Source organism: Gallus gallus, chromosome 14 (assembly GCF_016699485.2).
Source record: "Gallus gallus isolate bGalGal1 chromosome 14, bGalGal1.mat.broiler.GRCg7b, whole genome shotgun sequence".
In the NCBI taxonomy this organism is placed as follows: Eukaryota; Metazoa; Chordata; class Aves; order Galliformes; family Phasianidae; genus Gallus; species Gallus gallus.
Genome location: NC_052545.1, coordinates 8,325,728 through 8,346,950, shown reverse-complemented (window position 1 = coordinate 8,346,950; position 21,223 = coordinate 8,325,728). Strand labels below are relative to the sequence as shown.

The window sequence follows — 21,223 nt, the reverse complement described above, 5'->3', positions numbered from 1 at the left end:
TTCTGTTGATTTTTAGGGCACTGGTCTTGAACATCCTATTGGCAGCTCTGAGTGGCTTCACTCAGCCCACAAGCAGTTGACACAGGAAATTACTACACAGAGAACTGTACAGGCAGAAAGAGAACAGCAAATAGAAACAGTTTGTGAAACTATTCAAAATCTGGTGGATAATATTAAAACTGTGCTCACAGGTCATAATAGACAACTTGGAGATGTCAAGCATCTACTGAAGGCTATGGCAAAGGTATGGCTGAGATGTTATTAAACTCACTGCTCAAAACCATGTTGGTATTAGGTAAAGAAAAACAATGCTTGTAATGATGTGGGTTTTAAAGTATATAGGAAAAATGAAATGTATTCATACATATGGAGTCCAGGACTTGAATTTCTAGAGATTAAGCAAATGATGTAACTTCTAGAGTTAGGTTAATCAAGTTCTGATTAAATTAAGCCCCTCATTTGACAGTTTAAAGGTTTTCTTTATGTACTGTTAAAAATCTTCCTGGCTTTTCATCGTTAAAGCATTTAATCATTCAAATTTATTTTCTTGAAATATAACTTCTGAAAGCGATCTTTACTTATAGTCACATGACAAGCTGAGGGGTTGAAAAGGCTAAGAATTTATGAATTTATTTAAGAATGGATTTTGGCAAAAGGAATAAACATTTCACCTTTTTTGCATGTGTTTGTTGCAGGATGAAGAAGCAGCTTTGGCAGATGGTGAAGATGTTCCCTATGAAAATAGTGTTAGGCAGTTCTTGGGCGAATATAAATCATGGCAAGATAATATTCAGACAGTTTTGTTTACATTAGTTCAGGTTATGGGTCAAGTCCGCAATCAGGAACATGTTGAAATGCTGCAGGAAATAACCCCCACCCTGAAAGAGCTAAAAACACAGAGCCAAAGGTAAGAAAGTTACCTTCTCTGAGCTGAAGAGCTGGGGCGCTTCAGCCTGGAGAAGAGAAGGCTCTGGGGGGACATTATAGGAGCCTACAGAAAAGCTGGGAAGGGGCTTTTTTAAGGGCACATAGTGACAGGACAAGGGGAAATGGCTTTAAATGGAAGAGGGAAGATTTAGACTAGATATTAGGAAGAAATTATTTACTGTGAGGGTGATGAGACACTGGCCCAGGTTGCCCAGCAAGGATGCCCCCTCCCTGGAAGCATTCAAGGCCAGGAGGCGTCCCTGCCTATAGCAGGGGTTGGAGCTAGATGATCTTAAAGGTCCCTTCCAACCCAAGCCATTGGAGTACTTAGTTTGATGGTTATCTCAAAATGCAGAAATCGTTTGGCTAAATATGTCTTACTGTAACCTTCATTATTAATTTTTGGTAGCTTAAGTAGTTTCATGAATGCTTATCAATTCCATTATTTTTTCTAGTGTCTACAATAATCTAGTGAGTTTTGCATCACCCTTAGTCACGGATACATCAAATGAATGCTCAAGCCCAACATCAGCTGCTACATACCAGCCAACCTTTGCTGCAGGTAATATTGAGAAAGTAGAAATATTCAAGCAGTAGGAATTTATATTAGAGAAAGGGTTACAACCTTTTAATAAATTTTGAAGTATTGTCTTTATGAGATGATATAGTCCTGTAAACGTTAGTTACACAACATAAAGTACTGAATGACCATGTGATAATAACTCTGGAGATCTGGATTTGCTCAGCAACAGATCCCGTCTATTCTGAGCTTTGTGTGAACTCAACTTTAACTTCCGTTGAAATTACTATTAAAATTTGTGGTGATTTTGGAGTTAATCCTAAAACCCTACAAATGCATTCATGTTCAGAGTAATTTCATTACTTCACAGTTCAAAGCATGAATAAACTTTCTCCTAAGCATGGATTTCTTTCTATTTAAAAGCTTATTCTGCTCAGAGCACTTGGGCTATTTCTGACTTCTGTGAAGAGCAGTAACTGCATTTTTAGAACTTCCATACCAAATGATAGCATTAGTGAGGTTACAAGAGCTCATAAAAACGTGCTTCATTGTAAGCATTTTGCAGCAGAATAAAACCTCTTGCTTAATTCTATGAAGTGGAAGAAATCACAAAATGGTAAGACTAAAGAAAGAAGAACTGGTGCAGAGTTTTAAAATAAACATTTAAAGTGCATTTGTTAAGAATGAAGTACAGATAACTGCATTTAGTGCACATTTAGTTCTATTTTTTCTTGCATCTAAAATGTCTTTTAAATGCTTTGAACACTTAAATTTTCTTTACAGCTGTACGTAGCAATACAGGGCAGAAAACTCAGCCAGAGGTGATGTCACAGAATGCAAGAAAGCTAATTCAGAAAAATCTTGCCACATCAGCAGATACTCCTCCAAGCACAGTCCCAGGAACTGGCAAAAGTGTTGCCTGTAGTCCCAAGAAGACAGCCAGGGACCCTAAAACAGGAAAAGGTAAATACAGCTGCAAACTGGGCTTTAAAGAACAGCAACTAAAAAAGCCTCAGTTGGCTTCTATGCAGGGATGTAAAACTGAATTTTGTTTCGTGCCTTCAGCTGTGCAGGAAAGGAATTCATATGCAGTTAGTGTGTGGAAACGAGTCAAAGCCAAGTTGGAGGGCCGAGATGTGGATCCCAGCAGGAGAATGTCTGTTGCTGAACAGGTTAGTTGAAAATAGTAAAGTTCAAATGCCACACCTTGCCTTAAACATTTGGTATTAAGCATGAGTTTTATATGCATGTAGAAGTATGCCTTAAATACTGAAGTCCCGCTGTGAATGGGGAATCCCTATGGAGAGATGCTATTTAAATTCCAAAACAAGTGGAAGTATGCTGTTGTCTTGCATTACTGCACTGATTATCAAGTGAGTTTGTTTCATACATCAGAGTTGCATAGACCCATGAATCAGATAAAGTTGCCTTTTGTACATCAGGAAGCTAACACTTGTTACACAGCTGTTGGTATCCAGTGAGAACATGAGGTTTGTAAAATTGTCTGAAGGACGAAGCTTGTCTGCTCACCTGTGTAACACAGCCATACTTTTCTCCTCCAACCTATCTGTGGACTTGTGAATTTGAGAATGTTGTGACTATGGTCAGGTTAGGGGTTATAAGTGGAGTGATGCTTGATCGCTTTTTGCCCATTCAGTACAAGTTCCTGTTTCTTATGTGGACTGTAGAAAGCTACATGGGATTAAGTTTACAGTGAATACAGTTTCATTTTTGTTTTTTTAATGAAATTTTGTATTTGCAGGTGAAATTTGTCAGTAAATGCTAAGATTTCTTAAGCACTTGAAAAATCGAGCATGTTTTAATTGCTTGTTTGACCTTTTTAATAGGTTGACTTTGTGATTAAGGAAGCAACTAATCTAGATAACTTGGCTCAGCTGTATGAAGGTTGGACTGCCTGGGTATGAGTAGGGAGAAAGCAGATCGGTCTGGTTCAGCGAGGTCAGACATCCACCAGAATCAACTCGGCCTCAGGCATCCGTAGCCACACCACAGTCGGTGGTGATGCATACTGGGGCTTAATCTGAGGAAACCTAGGAAATCTCGGTGCACTGGGAAGTGAATCCTGCAGGATAGCTGCACTCAGGGATACGCTAAACACAATGGTCTGCAACCCCCAAGGTCAAGGGTGCAAGTTCACCGCTTGAGCAACACGGTTTGTCTTTCTGCTACGGAAGAACTGCAAACGTGTGTGGGGGTTAGCTGCAGAAAGAAATCGGGATGCTACAAACCGCAGAGTGATTTGGAACTCAATTCCACCTGACCCTGTGAACAATTCAGGAAACACCGAACCCTGTTCAAAGAAAAACAGAAAAAATGGGGCCACGAAGAAATCACAGCAAGGAAGATTTGATGCATTCAGATTCTTGATACTCTTGTTGCTTGGCAACAGTGCTGGTTGAGTTGACCAGTTAGTGCGGAAAAAGGCTACAAAACGTAAACTTCAGAAATGGACTGAAAGCAAAGAGCTGTACATCAGAAATACGCTGCATTGGAAGAACTTCTGAGATAGAAGAAAAAGCCTTTGTTCTCTTCTCCCTTTCCTCTTTCCTTTCTTTCCTCTCAGCCTCTCCTCGCTTACACCTCTCTTGGCTTCTTCTTGTAGGCTAGGCGTACTTCCAATATACTTTTTATTTCAATCCTCCTACTTCACAGTTGAGTCAAATTAACAACTTCAGTTTTGTTTGGTTTAAACAAAAATAAATTTCCAAAAGCACTGAAAATGTGGAACATCAATGATTACCTTTGAGTTGGATGGTCAAATGCAAAATGTAATTTTGGTTATGTTAAAGTCATTTCTGTGATTCTATTATGTACAGTTTCTCAAAATTGTCACTGTGCATTTAAAAGTAATGAATCCTACAGGCATTTGATTTCATGTGCACTTCCCTCTGCTTGCAGTGTACACTTTTTTGTAATTCAAATTGTCCCTCCAATCTCATTCTACTGTGATTGCTGTAGTTTCTTTCGTACGACGTAGCTAAACCGATGTAATCTTTACCTTTTTAAAAACCAGGATAGAGTCTCTAGTAGAGTTTTACATTGTTGATGACAGATAAACAATAAAGTGATGTTCTGGTGGAGGTAGAGTGATACGCTTTTTACTTCACTTTCCTAATACTTTTAGTTCACACTTGTAAATTATAGCGCTTCAGTTCACAGGGGTGTATGTGTAATCCAAGAAATGAAGGACTCCAATTTTTGTTCAGCCAGCTCTGTAAACATTTAGGCAGAGTAATTTTGCTTTGCCAAGTTGATTTTGTAGGTGGTTGTTCAATAGCGCATCCATAGCGAATCTTTCACCCAGGCTTGTTTTTAATCAGTTCTGCACTGAAAGTGTGCTGATGATCAGAAAAGTCTCTCTAAAAATGGCATCTTCTCAGATCTGCTTCTCTGCCAGTTGTCTAAAATCCATCTCCTTTCCTTTCTTAAGTGGGACACCTCTTGGAGAAGGCAGCTTCCTTTTCATACTGCAAATAAATGTAATTTGGGTACAGCTGCAGACTCTTGCAGGTTCTGATAACCAAAGCAGAAATGCACACTGGTGTTGTCAGTCATTTGCATAGCTACATAGAAAGTTTCTCTTTGATAAACTGCATTGATTGCACACAGCTGCTGAAAAAGGATAGACGTAGGGAGATCCTTTATGCTATTTTAATCTATTTTCAGAGTAAAAATACACCTTAAATACAGCGCCTTTTTTCAATCCAAATTAAGTACTGAAGGATTTGAGCCAAGCTCACTAGTGGCAAAAAGATTCATTTAATGGATGGATTTGAAGCAGTTTGAGTAGAAAGTGAGGCTAGTGATTTTCAGGTACCACAAATTAACACCAGGCACAAGTGACAGAACTTGCAGGATTTCAGTGTTTGCACTATGCCGGCTGCTCTGCCTCCTCAGCAGGTCTCAATTAATTCACTTTCTCCTCTGTTGCCAACTTCTCGTGGACATGCACTTGGAAGTGTAAGGATTTTCAGAAGACACACTGCCTTCTTTGCAGTCTGACTGCCTGAGTAACTGTAGGGAAGTCACAGGCTTTCTATTTAACAATACCCGTGCAAATGCATTCCACTGTCGTTGCCTCCTGAACCCTCTGCTGTGCCGTGTATTGCAAGAAGGAAGGCGTTTGAATGCTGCAGTGAAGAACGTTCATATGCAGAACAAGACACTTGATGCTGTTGGTCCTTTTTACTTTTTCTCCAGTTAAAAATAACCTTTCGAACAATCTGTTTGGAGTACCATAGTAACAAGAGTGTGTTATACATGCTGTTTTATTTCTTGGAAGCTGGGGGGAAGGGAGGGGTAATGCACTCACCTGTGGCTCATGTATTATACCTCTGCCATCCAGAAATGAAACACTTGTGTGGAGATGGGTTCTTTACTGCGTAATTTAATAAAGTTTTAAAAAAGGAAAATGCGTATTCATAATTTCCTTGTATGCCAAACTGTTCGTGGTGTTGAAAAACGGAGGGGAAGAACAAAATAACTTAAACTAATATAAAACAAATCAGCTCTGGTCTGTTACACTGAGAACAGGTTCTGTGCTTCCATGTGGCATGTTAAAGAAGGCTGTGTTAATTGCAGATAATGTGGTTCTGAAGGCACAGTAACTTCATTATTGCAGTTAGAAAAATGCTTCCTACCCCTCCTTGGGGTTTTTTCTTTTTTCTTTTCTTTCTTTTTTTCCTTCTTTTTTTGCACTATAAGAGAAAAGTGAGAAAATATCTTCTAAGTCTTTGTAATGAAGCTTCTATGTAGGCATTGGTGCCTGCCTGGGGACTGAGTGTGGTTCACTGCACGTACTCCACCGTAACCATAAATCTGGTGCCAAGTATGTCTGGCCATGCTGTCTGAGCAAACTTCAGTGCTTCAAAAGTCTCTTACACTGCAAATAATTAAAACAATCGTTTCCTATTATTAGCAGCCATTCCCCTATAGGAATTAAAGAATTGTACTAGAAGAAATACTTAAAACGATGCTCCCATTCATCTGCTTTCTTAAAACAGCATCCAATTGCCACGTGAAATATATGTGCTGTCTTTAGAGGAGAAGGTATTCAGGAGTATGCCCATAAAGCTTCACTACCAAATGTTGCTGAAAAAGACACTGCATATGAAATTATTGTTATGCTGAAATGCATCACTGATCAGAGCAATTTTGCTATCCACCTTTTACAAATAGCATAGGGAAGAAGTCTGGGAGGTATTCATTGCGTTAGTTTGAATAGGTGAGGTGTGATGAGTGGCCAAAAGGCGTAACGTGTAAAATTGCTGTCTGCTCAATGGGCACAGAACTGAACTGTTCCTTTTAAGGGAGCTTTGGAGTTAGCTTAGGCACTGGATTTTCTGTGTGCTAAGGAAGAACGCATCATGCTGCAGTGTGATCTACGTTGAGGTACATAGGAAACAGTCTGCTTTCCGTAGCTCAAGTAATATATGGGAGGTGATAAATGGGGAAATGGCACCTCTGTGGGCCTGCTGCAAGGGGAGAAAAGCTGCAGTGGGACCCTGAGGTGGGCGTTGGCATTTGAAGGCTACTGTGAAGTTAACATCTGCCGGTGGGGATGGAGATGGTGGCATTCCTGCCTTGTTTTGGCGGTAAGTACTCATTTACATGGAGAGTGTACAAATGGTGCGTGCAGGCAGCAGCTGCTGGCTGTACCACAGCTCCGGCGGCAGCAGCTGCGGGGCACTCCAGCAGCGGTAAAGGCAATGCGCTGTGTTCTGTTCGTGCCTGCTTCCTCACGAGGCTTCCATCAGAATGACTGCTGGCGTCGCTTCCTCAGAGATCAGCTGCTGTTCCAGCCTTGCTGTGGTGCAGTTATGGAGTTGGAGGGCGGATTCCATCGCTTCTAAGGGCAAAGCAGTACACGTAGACATACTCAGCTTTTAATAACGTGTTAAGTAAATATGAAATGTTTGGAAATGTATGCGTGCTTTACATACAATCTTAAATGAGCCTGAAGAGAGCCCCGTGAGGCAGCAAATGCTCCGGTACAGGTGTGGCTGAGCTCCTCAAGTACCACACAGTGCATCCCGGTGACACGGCTGTGTCCTGTGCTGCTCTGTGGGCTGGGGTGAAGGGATGCCAAAGCACTGCAGTTTCTGAGCCCAAAGCGACAGCGTTTTCTTCGCCCTCCTTTTGGCACAGTGTCACGTTCTGGAAACCGTGATGTAGTTGAGATGGCTTCTGGAAGCAATTACAGCAAGCTGGGCCGTGCTTCTGGAGCACACACAGCCTCATGCATATTTGCTTACTAATAATCCCAGTTTTAGGCTACGTGGGGCAGATTTTTTCAAATAACAACGGGTCTCAAGCGTTGACGGTTCTGGGCTGCCTCGCCTTTGCTCGAGGACCAGCCCTGCCCTCCTCTGGGCTTTCTGCCCCCCCGGGTGACGGCCCAGCCCTGACAGGACCCGACCCCGCGCCCGTAACGCCCGCTGCTGCCGCAGTCGCATTGCGACGGAGGGGAGGGAGGAGGCGCGGACGCCCCACGCTGATTGGTCGGCTGCCTCTGTTCGAATCCCATCGGCCAACCGACTGCATCTGGGGCGCGGCGGAGGCTCTGGGATTGGCTCGCGCCGCGTTTGAGCCGGCCAATCATAACGCCCAGAAGGGGCTGCGGAAGCTACAAGGGGGCGGTGGCGGCGGGCGTGGCCGTGCTGTGAGGGCTGAGCAAGATGGCGGAGGGCGACAACAACAGCGTCTACCAGCTGGTCAGTGCGGCGGGGCCGGCGGCTCCTCGGGTCGGTGGGGGTGCCGGGAGCCCCCGAGTGTGGGTGGGCGAGGAGGAGTTGGCGGCCTCTGGGCGCCGGAGGTACGGGGAGCTGGGCCTGCACGCTGCTGGGCCGCCTCGGCGCTCTGGGGCGCGGGGGATCGTCTCCGTGCGCGCCCCTTCGCTGCGAGCGGCCGGCCGGGTGCGGCGGGGCTGCTCTGCGCAGTTGGCCGCGGGGGCCGCCCGCGTTGGGCTCCGCCGCTCATCGGCCGGAGCTCATCGCCGTGTCTCTTTTACGCAGGGCTGACGTTAAATGTTCACGTCTGCGTGTGGCAGCATCTCTCGGCTGCGCTGTCAGGCGCCTGGGAGCGCGGTCGGAGCCGCGTTACCCAGAGTGGGGCGGGACGTCCGATCAGGGGATGGGAAGAGGTTGAGGAGGGGAAGCGCTGTGGTGTTGTTGATCACCCGGGAGGTGGTGAGAGGAGCGCTCTGAGCTGGAAGAAAAGGCTGAGAACTGCAGAGGAAGCGCTTGGAGCTGCATTTCCACAGCACATGCAGTGTTCTGGGGGGATGGATGCTGTGCTCCGAGCAGTAGCATTTATGGGAAGCTCTGTTTGTTCAGAGGGGGAAGAAAAACAAGAGACACCACAGCGCAGGTGGGCAGAATCTGGAGTGAGGGAAGGATGGGTGCTGGCAGAAGCTGCCCCATAACTGCCTTCTGTGCTTGCCCCAGTAGAAAACAGCTCCAGACAGTTGGCTTCAGACTGTGGTTAATAATGCTGTTATATTCCAGTATGCTCCCATTACACTTTCTCCTGCTCATAGTGATAAATGCAGGCAGAAGTAATACGGCAGGGCAGTTGGCTATAAAATATATTCTGGAGAAACTGATTTTTTTTTTTAATGTGCGGATTTGTGTTTATAACATAAAATGTATGTAATGAGCTGGAAGGCATTTAGCAGTCTGTCACACAGCCTTCTATTTCCCTCAGCGTTGAACTGTAGCTTTTCAAATAATTTCTGATGGAATCCCAGCAGTAAGCTCTGCTTTGCAATGACAGCTGCACTCAGCTGTTCTAAACCCGCTCTGTCTTTCTGCAGCATGCATGCAGTGCTGGGTGACTTTTAACCCCTGACTGTGTAGGAATGTCAGTTCCATCCGTGGTTACAAGAGTGCTGTAACCTGAGATCCCTCTTCTTCCCTGGGGCTCCCTGTTAAGCTATGCTAAATGCAGAACACCTGAGGTGAACTGCTTAGGGAGCTGTTGTCAGAGCAGATGTGGTCTCCTCACTAAAGATGTGTGGGGAGGAAGGGAGGAATAACACAGGAATAGGAGTGTAAGGGCTGCCTGCTCTGTTTTGGGCAACTCATGGGAAAACTTTTTCTTTGTGTTCCAGTGTGATCAGTTTGGTAACTTCCGTGTTACAGTTCTGCTTTTTTTCATCTGTTTTTGACATAACAACGAGTGTTGGGCAGCAACTAGAGAACCTTAATGTGTTAGAGTTAGCTTTGAAAATACCTGTATTTAAAATATCTCCCATGTGCCAGGAAAACTGCAACTTTGAAGGGCTAGGCTTTAAAACTTGACTTTCTGCTAAACTGGGGAAGGGAGTACCATAAAGGGAAGGCTGGGGCAAAACACCTCAGTAAAGTCTGCAGAGAGGTATCATTTGATCTGGTGAGATGTGCTGCTGCTTCATTATGTTCTGGACTGTTTTAAAGTACCTCTTCTACAGTGCCATAGCAGTGAAAATTTATAATGTTATTAATAATTACTCTGATTTATGACTGAGATCTTTGCAACTCTTCTTTTAGCTGCTGTTGTGTGGGAATGAATCTGATACTCTGGATAGAAATAATGCCTTCTTCTCCCTTTTCTTTTTTTGTAGGCTGCAGAAACAGCTAGCTTGGAAGAGCAGTTGCAAGGATGGGGGGAAGTGATCTTGATGACTGATAAAGTTCTTCGCTGGGAGAGAGCCTGGTTTCCTCCGGCGCTGATGAGCGTTGTTTCATTTTGTTTCCTGTAAGTAGCTCTGCACTCTCATGGCTAGTAGCAAGGCTATTAAAAACATTGGGACTATTAAGACTGCTTCAAAAGACCTCTTATATTAAGAAGGCTTTTCAGGTTCTATTTCTGAACGTATGTAAACTCTGCAAAGAAAAACCTAGAAGTACTGGGAACAGGAATTAACACCACGGCTCAGATCCTGCCCAGAGGAGGGCGGTGCTGTCTGCAGATGTTTGTCAGACCTGATTGCTGTAGCTTTTCAGTGGGCTCAACTCTATGCCCTTCACTGGCGCGTTCATATTCTGCCCTCATCCTTTCTATCCTGCTTCTTAGTCAAATCTGGCCATCTTTTGTGGCTTATTCCTGAAGCCCACACATTGTGGTCGTAAAGAAAAACATGCTTCTGTAGGGCAGGCTTTCCTTACTAGGTATTCTTTGTCTTTGGTGTGGTTTTTAGGGACAAGTTTGGTTGGTTTTACAGAACTTAGAAAAAGAGAGGGGAACTGAAGGCTGAGACTAACTTAGAAGTCAGCAGGGTGGGAGGTTGTTGCCTTTCTCTTGGCTAGAGATACAGTCCAGAGACTTGGGCTTGCTGAGGCTTCTGTTCATGACTGTGTGTAACATTGTAATAGTCTCAGTGGCTCTTAGTGGCCGCATAGATGTAAGTGCCTGCACCAGCTGTGGAGTTCCAGTTGCCGATTTTGTAGGACTAAAGAAAAGAGAGGAGTTGTGAGTGTTGAATGAAGTGAGGTAGGAATGATCTGTCTTCTGGCTAACAAAACGTATTGTGGCCCTCAGAGTGAGAGTGAAAGGCAAATGAAGCTGAAAAGTAATTTTAGAGAATTAATTATATCTACTGTGGAATATTTTGGTGGAGATTTGTTCTCATTGTAGCAAGAAATGTCTTGTGTTGAATGAACTTGAATGTTCAGTGCAATAGCACTGTGCCATTTGTATAGAAGGACTGGCCCTGTGGTGGAGTGTCATGTCTTTACTTTTATTCTTCAGTATTTGAGAAGTTCTCTTAAATGCAGAAAAGCAACATAGGCCTCAGTTAATGTTAACAGACTTGTGAGATAAGCAGGTTCTTGTCCAGTATCCATACAGCTGTAAATGTAATACAGAAGTGCATAGCACTGTCCTACTTGAAGGCTTATGACTCCTTGTGTGGAACAGGTTTGGTTAGATGTCACAGGCGAGACTGTAAATGGGGCAGCCTCCGGGTACTGTGATTTACTGAAGAACCAACAGGATGAGCTCTTACCTTTCTTGGTTCTTTTACATGTTCCCTCAGTCATCCCCTGCTCAGCGTTTTGTGTGCTAGATCTCAACTTCTGGATGAGCAGTAATGAACTTCACAATATGCTTGCTGTATTATGGTATTTTCTATTACATTTGGAAAGTTGTATTTTGATCTCGTCCTATTTCCTTGTAATAATATTGAAGTACTTAAACCTGTTTTTATAGGCAAGAGGAGCAAATTTGAAGCAAAAAGAGGTCAGGTAAAGAGGGTGGTTCTTCTGTTTGAAGTCCCGCACCAATGTGGGTATGTGACTAAGTACTGCAAGTATTTAGCAGTCTGAGCATCCAGAAATCATCTCTGTGTTGTTTTTACAGGATGATCTACTACTTGGATCCATCTGTTCTGTCAGGTGTCTCCTGCTTTGTTATGTTCATCTGTTTGGCTGATTATCTTGTTCCTGCTCTTGCACCCAGAATCTTTGGCTCTAACAAATGGTGAGGAAAGCCTTACATTGAAATAACTTGAGTGTAAAGAAATTGATTTCTATCCAAGAATATCTGACTTGCAAGTGTTAGATGGTTCCTGTACAGTCGCTGTCATTTGTCAATCTCTGTAGTTTATGAAGTGAGGACACTTGTAAAATGTCCTGCATTCTTCTTTCTCTGAAATAAAATGACTACAACATAATCTTTATTGTTCCTTCTCTTCTAGCAAAGTAAGATTTTACTTTGAGGAAGTAGGGCATGCTTTGTTCTATTAAAGATGTTCGTTCTGCAATCTGGTTTGTACGACTTAACAGATAATTGGTGCTAACAACTAAAAATATGAAAGGAATTGTGTTCTTTGTTGAGAATAGTACTTGTAAATATGATGGAAGTGAAGAGTGATGGACAGGAATCTTAAGAGTACAAATATGATCATAAGTGATTGATATATATTCAGAGAAGGGCAAGGCTTATATAAAAACATAAATAATGGATAAATAATTCTTGTCTATCACTGTGCCAGCAGAAGAACCCAAGTAATTGCACACAGCAGGTAAGGATGAAATTCAGTGCTCTTCTGGCTTGAATAGGAGTTGCTGTTTTAGAGTCCATTTGAGAGATTCAATGTACTGAAAAATTACATAGGCAGTTGCATTACAATGCTCAGTAAAAAGAAGGTACAAAACTGAGTGAAGCAAATGTTGAGATAAATACTTTTTTTTTCTGCTGGGAAATAGTATAGGAGAGTTGTTAAGTTTCAGATGAGCACATGAATTCTTATTTCTGGCTTCTCTTTATTAAAAGGACTACAGAACAGCAGCAAAGATTTCATGAGATTTGCAGCAATTTGGTCAAATCTCGTCGCCGAATTGTTGGATGGTGGAAACGTCTTTTTGCGCTGAAGGAGGAGAAGCCTAAAATGGTATTGAGTTCCAGGGGTTCTTCTCTATATCATTGTAAAATATCTCTTTGCTTTGCTCAATCTTAAGCATTTTAGCAGAGAACATGTCTGAATAGAGTATTTCAGAGTGTGAACTGGCTGTTCTGCCTGTGACTTAATGTGATTCACAGCTCCTGGTGAAACCCTGAGTGGCAAGATACTCAACTTGAAACATGCAGTACTGTTCAGTATGAGCATGCCCTTGATACTAAGACAAACTGGGTTTCTCTGGGTAATTTTTTTTTGCAACAGAGCTTGTAAAAAGCACATTAAAATAGTTGTGTTCAGTGTACTACCTGTCTGAAAAGCTAGACCTTAATGTTTCAGCTTACTTACATGAATTAATAGTTCTACTGGTCAGAAACAAAGCTTCAGGTGCTGTGTGAAGCACAGGATGTATGGATGTGGAGATAGCACAATGTGAGGGCTATTTCAGTAGAGAAGAGCTGCTATCCTGTAATAAAAGTAATGGTGCATAAACACTTGAGAATGTACAGGTGTAGTCTCTGTAGTCTCTGCAGTGTGAATTCTAACAAGCCTGTGCATGTGGAGAGGCCAGTGCACTTCAGTCTAGTTGTAGACTTTGAAATGTTGCTGCATACTGAAGGGAAGGATGAGAATTTCCGTCAGATCAGTGGTAACTGTTCCCTTTTCTTTTTTCAGTACTTCATGACCATGCTTTGTTCTCTTGCTGTGGTTGCCTGGATTGGACAGCAAGTTCACAACCTCTTTCTGACATATCTTATTGGTAAGTGTGTAACGTGCAAAACAGATCCGACTTTGTTAGCTGCCTAAAATGGTGTGAGGCTGGAGGAGGTGAGATGTCATTATTTGTGTGGGGATGGTTTTTTTTTAACCTGGGACATTTATTTGTGCGTTCAGACAGCTGATGGGGATTAAGGGAGGCAAGGAGTTGCAAGGTGACAGAAGGTTGTTAAAGCTTTAGTAAATAATTTATTTTTTTTTATTTCTCCAGTAAGTTTCTTGCTGCTGTTTCCTGGACTGAACCAGCATGGGATCATTACAAAGTATGTTGGAATGGCAAAAAGGGAAGTAAACAAACTGCTCAAGCACAAGGAGAAGAAAAATGAGTGAAGACTTAACTGCTGTTTGCTCTTGTGAAAGGTTTTCTTGGGAACAGTTTTGTGAATTAATGTATAATTAAGATAATAGAAGTTGTATTGCTCACCGGCTTACCTTTTTTTATTGGCTCCAATGAATTGAAAATGTCACTCTAGCATCTGCTATGGGTTTGTCTCTCTTGCTGTGCAGATTAGGCTTCTGTATCTGATTTCATACGAAAGATCTTAACCTTTGACATGTGGAGCTTGAATTTCTTCACCCATTTAAGAGGCCTCATAAGTACTCTATCTCAAGAACTTACTGCAATTGATCACAGCGTTTCCGTACCTGTTAGCTTCACCAGTTAATGGTTTGTGGTTACAGCAAGTATGAAGGCGTTCTGAAAGCTTGCACTTCTCAGAGGCTTGTTACTACTGAGTCTTGTGGAAAGAAGACCATAAACTGAATAGGTGATAGCAGTTGAGCGTGCCTGCTCCCATCTGGTGCGGGAGGTGGTCCTGTTGTGTCACTGAATCTGTTTGCTCTCTGTGGCAGCACACGCCAGACTGCCTGCTGAGCTGGGCTCTGGAGTACGTAAACTTCTGGTAGTTATTTAGCTGTAGGACTGACTTCAGTTTGTTGCACTGAGACTGTAGAGAGTGAGTTAAGGTGTGTGTGACCTTAAAGAGCTGATTGTTCTAAAACTGCTGTTGTCATGGAGCCATGTAGCACGTTTGGTTTTATGATGTTGTCTGTGTACAAATGGCTCTGGACACACTCGGTCTGTCTGCTGTAAATGAGGCTGGCTGAGCGCTGTGCTTTTCTATCACCTCCCCCTCCTTTTTTAAAGAAAACCGAACTTTTTTTTTCTTGGAAAAGCTAAAACCTGTGTTAATGCGTTTTAAAAGTTTACTGTTTTAAAATGAAGTCTCCTCAGTGTATTGTAACTGTTGAATAGGTAAATATAGACTAATGAGAAACTTCTTTCAGACTTGTTCTTTGTGACTGTACAGAAAGTGATGTATGTGATCTCAAGAACTGGAAACAGCGTGTGTCATGGGCTAGTACCCGCACCGCGTGTGTTTGCTGCTTACAGCGACGGATGTCAAACTTGGCGGCCGTGCCGGGGCTGCGATGCCGCCTGCAGTTGGTTAACGCAGCTCACAGAGGCTGCGTACAGACGGGCGCCCCCCGGGGAAGCGTCCGCGTTGCTATAGGAGCGCGCGTGGAAGCGTCGCCCCGGAAGCGCGCCGCTCTGTTCTCACCAATGGGGACGACGGAGCACGGCGCGGGGCGCCTTCCGGATAGGATGTCGAGTCTCGCGAGATCGCGCCGGGCGGCGCGCGCCACTCCGCGCCTTCCCATAATCCCGTGCGGGCACCCGGGCTCTTCCTTTTCCGCCATCTTGCCGCACCGGTGAGTAGGGCCTCCGCCTCGGCCCGGCCGCCATCCGCCGCGCCTCCGCCCCATCCTCGCGCCTCCGCCGCCTCCGCTCCCCTCAACGGGGACCCGAGACCGCGTCCGAGCGGTCCGACCCACTTTGAGCCCTCGGCGTCGCCCCTGGCGCTCTGTAGAACCTCCGAAGCGGCGGGTGGGGGGGAGCAGCCCGCCTGCCAGCCGAGAGAGATGGAGGGAGGGGGCTGAGGGAGGCGGCCGGCCCGGGCCGGGCGCGAGGGAGCGGGGCCGTGCGGGGGGCCGGGACCGGGTGGTGGGGCGGGGCAGCGCGGCTCGGCGGGGAGCTCTCGGCTTAGCGGCGGAAACCTGCGTGTGCGGTAGGAGCCGGCCCGGTCCGGGATGGCCGCTCCGGCCCCCGTCAGCAGCAGCGCCCGCATGGCTCCAGCAGTAAGCGGTACGGCGGTGTCCGGGCACGGCCCGCCTTGTGGTGTGCGGAGTGCTCTTGGCCTTAGCCCTGCAATGCAGGAGGTGATGCACAGTCTCCCTTTAAGAGTGTTGCGTTAATTTCGTCCTGTAATTTCTTTTTTTATTATTATCATTATTTTGCAGGTAGGAAAGCTACCTAGCATATTTAATGCCGTGTCTGACATGCTTTTTGGATGAGGCTAATACTGGATTTATAAAATCTAAACCATTCACCTGGGAAAGGTTTTGATGGCATTGATGGCATATTGCTTATTACATGCTGTTTTTGAAAAATCTCCATGTGTGTATTAATAAAATCCCAGTTGAAGTACTGATGTGTGTGATTTCCAGAGTTGGGATGGTACTGGTGAATTCTCTCGAACAAACCTGAGCGCGTGCTGTGACTTGCTAAGGCTTAGTGCAACTTTTGGTTCCTCTAAAATAGGCCTCAGAAATGCCTCTCAGTATGTTTGTGATGGATGTGTGTATATCACTGCCTCTCTCCTCCCTGCAGGCACCATGGTGCGCATGAACGTTCTGGCCGATGCTCTCAAAAGCATCAACAACGCAGAGAAACGTGGGAAGCGCCAGGTTCTCATTAGGCCATGCTCCAAAGTAATCGTCCGGTTTTTAACTGTGATGATGAAGCATGGTGAGTGTGGACCACAGCACTGATGTTTCTGTCATTCATGTTTCTGGTGTAGTTGACTTTAGCGAAGGAGATCTTTGGGTAAAGTTTGAGCATCTTACTGAATTGATGTTGTTTGCTTTAGAATTTTGCAACTAATTGGTGGTAATTGTTTTAGAATTACTCTGTTACGTTTGGGGGTTGTGTTTTTAGATGAGCGTGCTGTTAATTGCTGGGAGGAGGGGGGGAGCGGAGTATGGTTTTTGATTGTAGTATTATATATATATTCTGAATATTGAAGCCACCCAAGACATTCTGCAGGTATGAGACAAGTTCTGAAGACAAAAGCCATTGAAAAAAAGCCCTCACAGCAGTAATTCTCCTTCTTCAGTGTTTTAGATGTGTTCCAGCTTTACAGTATGTCGTCAAATACAACAGTACCTTGGAGTAGTTGAATCAAACCAGTTGGTACACTGAAATTAGTCTTAATTACTGTAAACTTCTGAAATTCTATGGGTGATGTTTTTTTCAGGTGCTTTTTGACTTCAGTAAATCAAGATGCTTGAAGGAGTTTTGGATAGCTTGGTTAAATGAACTGTATTGTAGCTGCGTATCATGTTTTCATTTGTCATTTTTCTAATCTTTCCTAGGTTACATTGGTGAATTTGAGATAATTGATGATCACAGAGCTGGGAAGATTGTTGTCAATCTCACAGGCAGACTCAACAAGGTAGGATTTGTTTTGCTGAATTCAGTTCTGTAGGAAGATGTCTAAATGAGGCCTTTTTGTCTGCTCTAATTCTGAAATTATCACTTGTGAGAACTTGGTATTTAGTTAGGACTGTGTAAGTGAGAGTAATCTGGCTGTTATCAGTAGTTATTGGATGTTATGTTTCCTAGATTTGTAATAGTATGGTTGACTTAATTACTGTTCAAAGCACAATGCATAAGCTAGATTTTTGGAAGTCACCTTTCAGGTACTGCGTATTTCTCGTTAGGGACTTTCTGCCTACCCAGTGATTTCTCTGTTTATTTGATTTTTAAGTTATCTGTAATAGTTAGTTGTGAGAGATAGCAACTGCGTTGCTTTCCAGTTGATGTTTAATACCTCTAAATGGTGAGGAGACAAGCATTTCTACTGCTGCTAGGTTGGCTTTGCTTGTGGTTGAGGCAGAGTGAAGTCTCATGATAATTAGTGCTGCTTGGGTTCCTGGGGTGTATGAATCATTTTTGTTTGGACATTTTTGTAAATGCATTTGGCTTAAAACATTGAGCTGTTTAGTTCTGTGATGAATTGCTATGCATGGAGTCGTAGAATCACCAAGGTTGGAAAAGGTGTCCAAAATCATCCAGTCCAGCCATCCACTGTCACCAATATTTCCCACTTAAACCATGTCCCTCAGTATAACATCAAGATGCTTCTTGAACATGGATGGTCATTGTTTCCAATGAAGCTATTCAAGTGAGAGGTGGTTTTCAAGTAAAGAGATGTAAATATTAATTGGCCAAAACATGTTGGGGGCTATCTCTGTGGTGAACAGCTGTTGCAGCTAAGAATTGAGAATTGTAGCAAGAGATCTGACACAATCCAGATTTCTAGTGGTGTGTGTCTGTAGTAAGAATGATTGACATCATATCTGAGTATGTTTCTTGAGGTCTTTCTGGATGATTTTGTATCAGATGTTGCAGAGTTAACTGGGTGTGATGTTTCTGCCAGTAGCTGCAATAAGGAAGGAGCTACTTGGTTCAGAAAAATGTCAGTGCAGTGAGGTGCACTCTGCTTTGCTCTTGGATGTTAAGGCTGTTGGAGCCAGTGAGATCACTAGAGGTGGTAGTAGTGGTTATGGTTGATAAGTAATGGGATTAACTTGAAAGTGCTGGTAACTTCTGTGAGGGTTAATTTCTCTTTGTTTAACATTATAGGTGTTTTTGCTAACTCTTCATGATGATTACTCAAGGACAGTTTACTTCTAATGTCAGGTTTTTGATGATGTAGGATACTCCTTAACCTTTAGTAGTTTATAGCATGCTTTTGTGCTCTCCCAGCTTTACCAATTAAATTATTAGTGTAGCCTCAACAGCAGTATATATCTCTCCATTTAGGCAATGAGGAAGAGACAAGGATAAAGAAATAAAAGCTGAATTACTGTGTGAGAGTCTTGGCTTCTGTGAGATAAAGCCATTTCATACTATGGAATGTAGGACATGCTACTTGATACTCTCTAGTCTTTTGCTGCTGAATACATGTTAATTGTGGTTGAATTTTTTCATTCAGAGGGCTGGAATGACAAATGTACAGATCCAGTTTATATAGTTCTCTGGTTTGTAATGGAATTCTGTTTTATAGTGTGGTGTAATCAGTCCCAGATTTGATGTTCAACTGAAGGATTTGGAAAAATGGCAAAACAACCTGCTGCCTTCACGTCAGTTTGGGTAAGTATGGAGAGGAGTTAAATCTGTCATACATAACACTGATTTTTTTTTTTAAATTACACTTTCATACTGCCTGCATTAGATTCACCTGATGCCTTTCATCTCTCATTAGTATGAAAGCAGATAAGAGTAAAAATTCAGCTTCCATATGAATGCTTTTTAACCAGTTCAAAAGGAGTGCTACTAAGCAAGACCCTTTTTTGTTTCACCATTTCCTTGGTTTACAGGATTTTTGTTTCTTATTTTTATGAATGGCCATTTATAGATGGAAGAGTAGTACCAGAGGAGAGGAATTAGGTTGCACTTTTGTAATTGTGTTTAAGTTGATTAAATATTAATTAATGTAAGACTTGGCCTCTTGAGTTTTGTATATCCAAAACATAGAAAATATTACAATATGTTTTTCTTTCCCCAAATTCTCTAAATTGAGAATAATAACTGCAGTGGCTCAGCTAGTCTGCCCTGTTGGAGGCAGTTTTAACAGCTCCTTGTCATTTCTTTTCTTAAAGCTCCAGTGATAAGCTGCGTTAGTCAAGCTGTACCTATCTAGCTTGCCAGTATGTGTTGTCATACTGAGACTTTTGAAATTCAAGAGTATTTATAGAGTGGTGGGACAAGAGGTTTTTAGACATGAAGCTGTATGAACTATGCTGATACTCCAAATGTTGGCATTAGAAGTCACTAAAGCTGCTTCAGTTGTCAGTCCAGGTTCAGGTACTCATCTGTGGAAGCATGAGCAGTGTTCAAAGCACTGAGTGACAAAGCCTTCAGAGCTGGCACTATAGCAACTCTTATCTGCTCTGAAGAAAGATCTCTCCTTGAAACAGAAGCAGACTGTCTATAAACTATAGGCTTCCTACTGCTAGAACAGCAGAACTGACTTTACGGTAGGAATGTATAAGGAAACTGAAGGGAGAACAGAAGCCTGTAGATGTACTTTGTGTGCTTCACAACTGGGAGGAGTTTCTTTTTTGTTTTCTGATAGCATGCTATCTATGTTATGTCCTTTCTGAAAGAACCATCTTTCTATTGTGGTACAAAAATTAAGTTAGTGCCATCAGCTCTGCATGAACATAGAAGAAAACTGACAATAAGCTGAACATGTGTTCTTCCTCAATAGGTACATAGTCCTGACAACCTCAGCTGGCATCATGGACCATGAGGAGGCTAGGCGAAAACACACAGGAGGCAAAATCCTGGGATTCTTTTTCTAAAACTTGTAAAAGAGGATACTAATAAATTGTTCAAACGGACTCTGGTGTTTCCAGTTGGTATTTCAATGGCTTCTTATGCTACCTGCAGTAGTGCTTGTAACGGACTGCTCTTGTACTTAAGTTCTGCCTTTACTTCAAATGGTGTTGAGATTCCACACTGCCCTTGGTTACGATTTTTTTTTTTGCTGGTAATGATACAACATGCTATTAACTGTTACCATTTTTGAATGACAGATGAGGGTAGCTCTACAGAATAGCCTCAGTAGAGAAGTTACGTTGTTATGTTGTTGTACTCTGCTATCCTGAGTTAGGATTGGCCTTTGATTTTTAGGTATATGTGTCACCATAGTTACATGAATGTGACTCTTTTCACTTTCAGACTAAGTGGAAGATGCCTTTCCAGAAGTCATTTGCTGCTTATGGTTTAAGATTATTTAATGAAATTGTGAGATACAGGCTGGTGAAATAATTAGATGGCTGGAGTTTGATGTTAGATTACAACCTTTTAAATCTTATAATGTTAAGGAGTAATTGAGGTATAGGGGATTTTTTTCCTTTGGTTTGCTGCTTTGTTGGTCCTCTGTACCATCAGAATTTTGGGCAGGGAAGCTGCTGTGCAGCTGCTTTGTGTCTTGCCCCGAGGGTGTAACTGTTTGGGATCTCTCAAAATCTCTGCAGTGAGAAAGAAAGAATGGGTATGTTTAGTACGGAATGAGTTGTTACCTTTATTTCAGGTAGGTGATGTGTAGCATAGTGTACTCAATACAGAAATAGCCACAAATTTCCTTAAAGCAGCACACACAGCAGCTGACTGCAGCTGAAAAGCTACTTGTAGATGGTAAGATGGTAGAGAAAGAGGGGTGGGCTTCTGGGTTGGTCGCCTTGTTTTTCAACTCGTTTGTAACTAAATAACCTATTTCAGTTCAGTCTCATTTCTAAATGAGCAGACTGGTCTTAACTCTAGACAGGCAGTACAGTCTCACCTAACGTGGGTCTTTGAGGAGCAAGAAGGTAGCAACTACGCTGCAATAGAATAGTTACCATAAATATGGTAGTGGTGGCATGTTAGTGCCCTATAGCAGAGACTTACAGCTTACCTGAGAAGAGCAGGGAAATGATTTAAAAGGTTATAGCTTTCCTGCTCTGTCTGTCCCTTTCTGCTAAAGGCA

The 21,223-nt window shown here is 43.0% G+C and overlaps 3 protein-coding genes and 1 long non-coding RNA gene across 7 annotated transcripts in view; 3 read left to right on the top strand and 1 right to left on the bottom strand.

Moving 5' to 3' along the window:
* The window catches only part of SMG1 (SMG1, nonsense mediated mRNA decay associated PI3K related kinase), a 60,353-nt gene extending 54,473 nt beyond the window's left edge, over nt 1-5,880 (top strand). For both annotated transcript variants that reach the window (XM_015294535.4, XM_414907.8), the window contains 6 exons: nt 17-244; nt 696-907; nt 1,383-1,489; nt 2,231-2,410; nt 2,513-2,619; nt 3,295-5,880. In XM_015294535.4, coding sequence (XP_015150021.1) covers nt 17-244; nt 696-907; nt 1,383-1,489; nt 2,231-2,410; nt 2,513-2,619; nt 3,295-3,372 — 912 coding nt within the window. In that variant the 3' untranslated portion in view covers nt 3,373-5,880. The remainder of the gene's footprint in view (nt 1-16; nt 245-695; nt 908-1,382; nt 1,490-2,230; nt 2,411-2,512; nt 2,620-3,294) is intronic.
* On the bottom strand, nt 5,409-7,936 carry LOC124417198. The gene is made up of 2 exons (XR_006931487.1): nt 7,411-7,936; nt 5,409-7,316 (listed from the first exon to the last, which is right to left on the bottom strand). It is a non-coding gene; the product is annotated as an uncharacterized LOC124417198 (long non-coding RNA).
* A 184-nt stretch (nt 7,937-8,120) lies between these two features.
* On the top strand, nt 8,121-14,903 carry ARL6IP1 (ADP ribosylation factor like GTPase 6 interacting protein 1). The gene is made up of 6 exons (NM_001006171.2): nt 8,121-8,181; nt 10,071-10,204; nt 11,807-11,926; nt 12,722-12,839; nt 13,521-13,605; nt 13,834-14,903. Exons 1-6 carry the CDS (start codon nt 8,146-8,148, stop codon nt 13,950-13,952), a joined length of 612 nt encoding a protein of 203 aa, NP_001006171.1. The 5' UTR covers nt 8,121-8,145; the 3' UTR covers nt 13,953-14,903.
* Nucleotides 14,904-15,302: 399 nt separating this feature from the next.
* RPS15A (ribosomal protein S15a) lies at nt 15,303-20,093 on the top strand. 3 transcript variants are annotated; one of them, XM_004945286.5, is made up of 5 exons: nt 15,303-15,335; nt 16,294-16,431; nt 17,058-17,137; nt 18,755-18,840; nt 19,961-20,093. In XM_004945286.5, exons 2-5 carry the CDS (start codon nt 16,299-16,301, stop codon nt 20,052-20,054), a joined length of 393 nt encoding a protein of 130 aa, XP_004945343.1. In that variant the 5' UTR covers nt 15,303-15,335; nt 16,294-16,298; the 3' UTR covers nt 20,055-20,093. The 3 variants fall into 3 exon arrangements, with proteins under 3 accessions (XP_004945343.1, XP_003642170.3, XP_001234300.1); XM_003642122.6 differs by having other exon boundaries at nt 15,312-15,768; XM_001234299.7 differs by lacking the exon at nt 15,303-15,335 and adding an exon at nt 15,620-15,842.
* The last annotated feature ends 1,130 nt before the right edge of the window (nt 20,094-21,223 follow it).

Bases quoted from the DNA above. Each gene is read 5' to 3' on its own strand.
- RPS15A (XM_003642122.6), top strand. From the start codon at position 15,714: ATGGCCGCTCCGGCCCCCGTCAGCAGCAGCGCCCGCATGGCTCCAGCA. The intron at 16,432-17,057 runs GTGAGTGTGGAC...AATCTTTCCTAG, and splicing joins AACTGTGATGATGAAGCATG to GTTACATTGGTGAATTTGAG. The intron at 17,138-18,754 runs GTAGGATTTGTT...TCTGTTTTATAG, and splicing joins TCACAGGCAGACTCAACAAG to TGTGGTGTAATCAGTCCCAG.
- ARL6IP1 (NM_001006171.2), top strand. From the start codon at position 8,146: ATGGCGGAGGGCGACAACAACAGCGTCTACCAGCTG. The intron at 10,205-11,806 runs GTAAGTAGCTCT...TTGTTTTTACAG, and splicing joins GTTGTTTCATTTTGTTTCCT to GATGATCTACTACTTGGATC. The intron at 13,606-13,833 runs GTAAGTGTGTAA...TTATTTCTCCAG, and splicing joins CTTTCTGACATATCTTATTG to TAAGTTTCTTGCTGCTGTTT.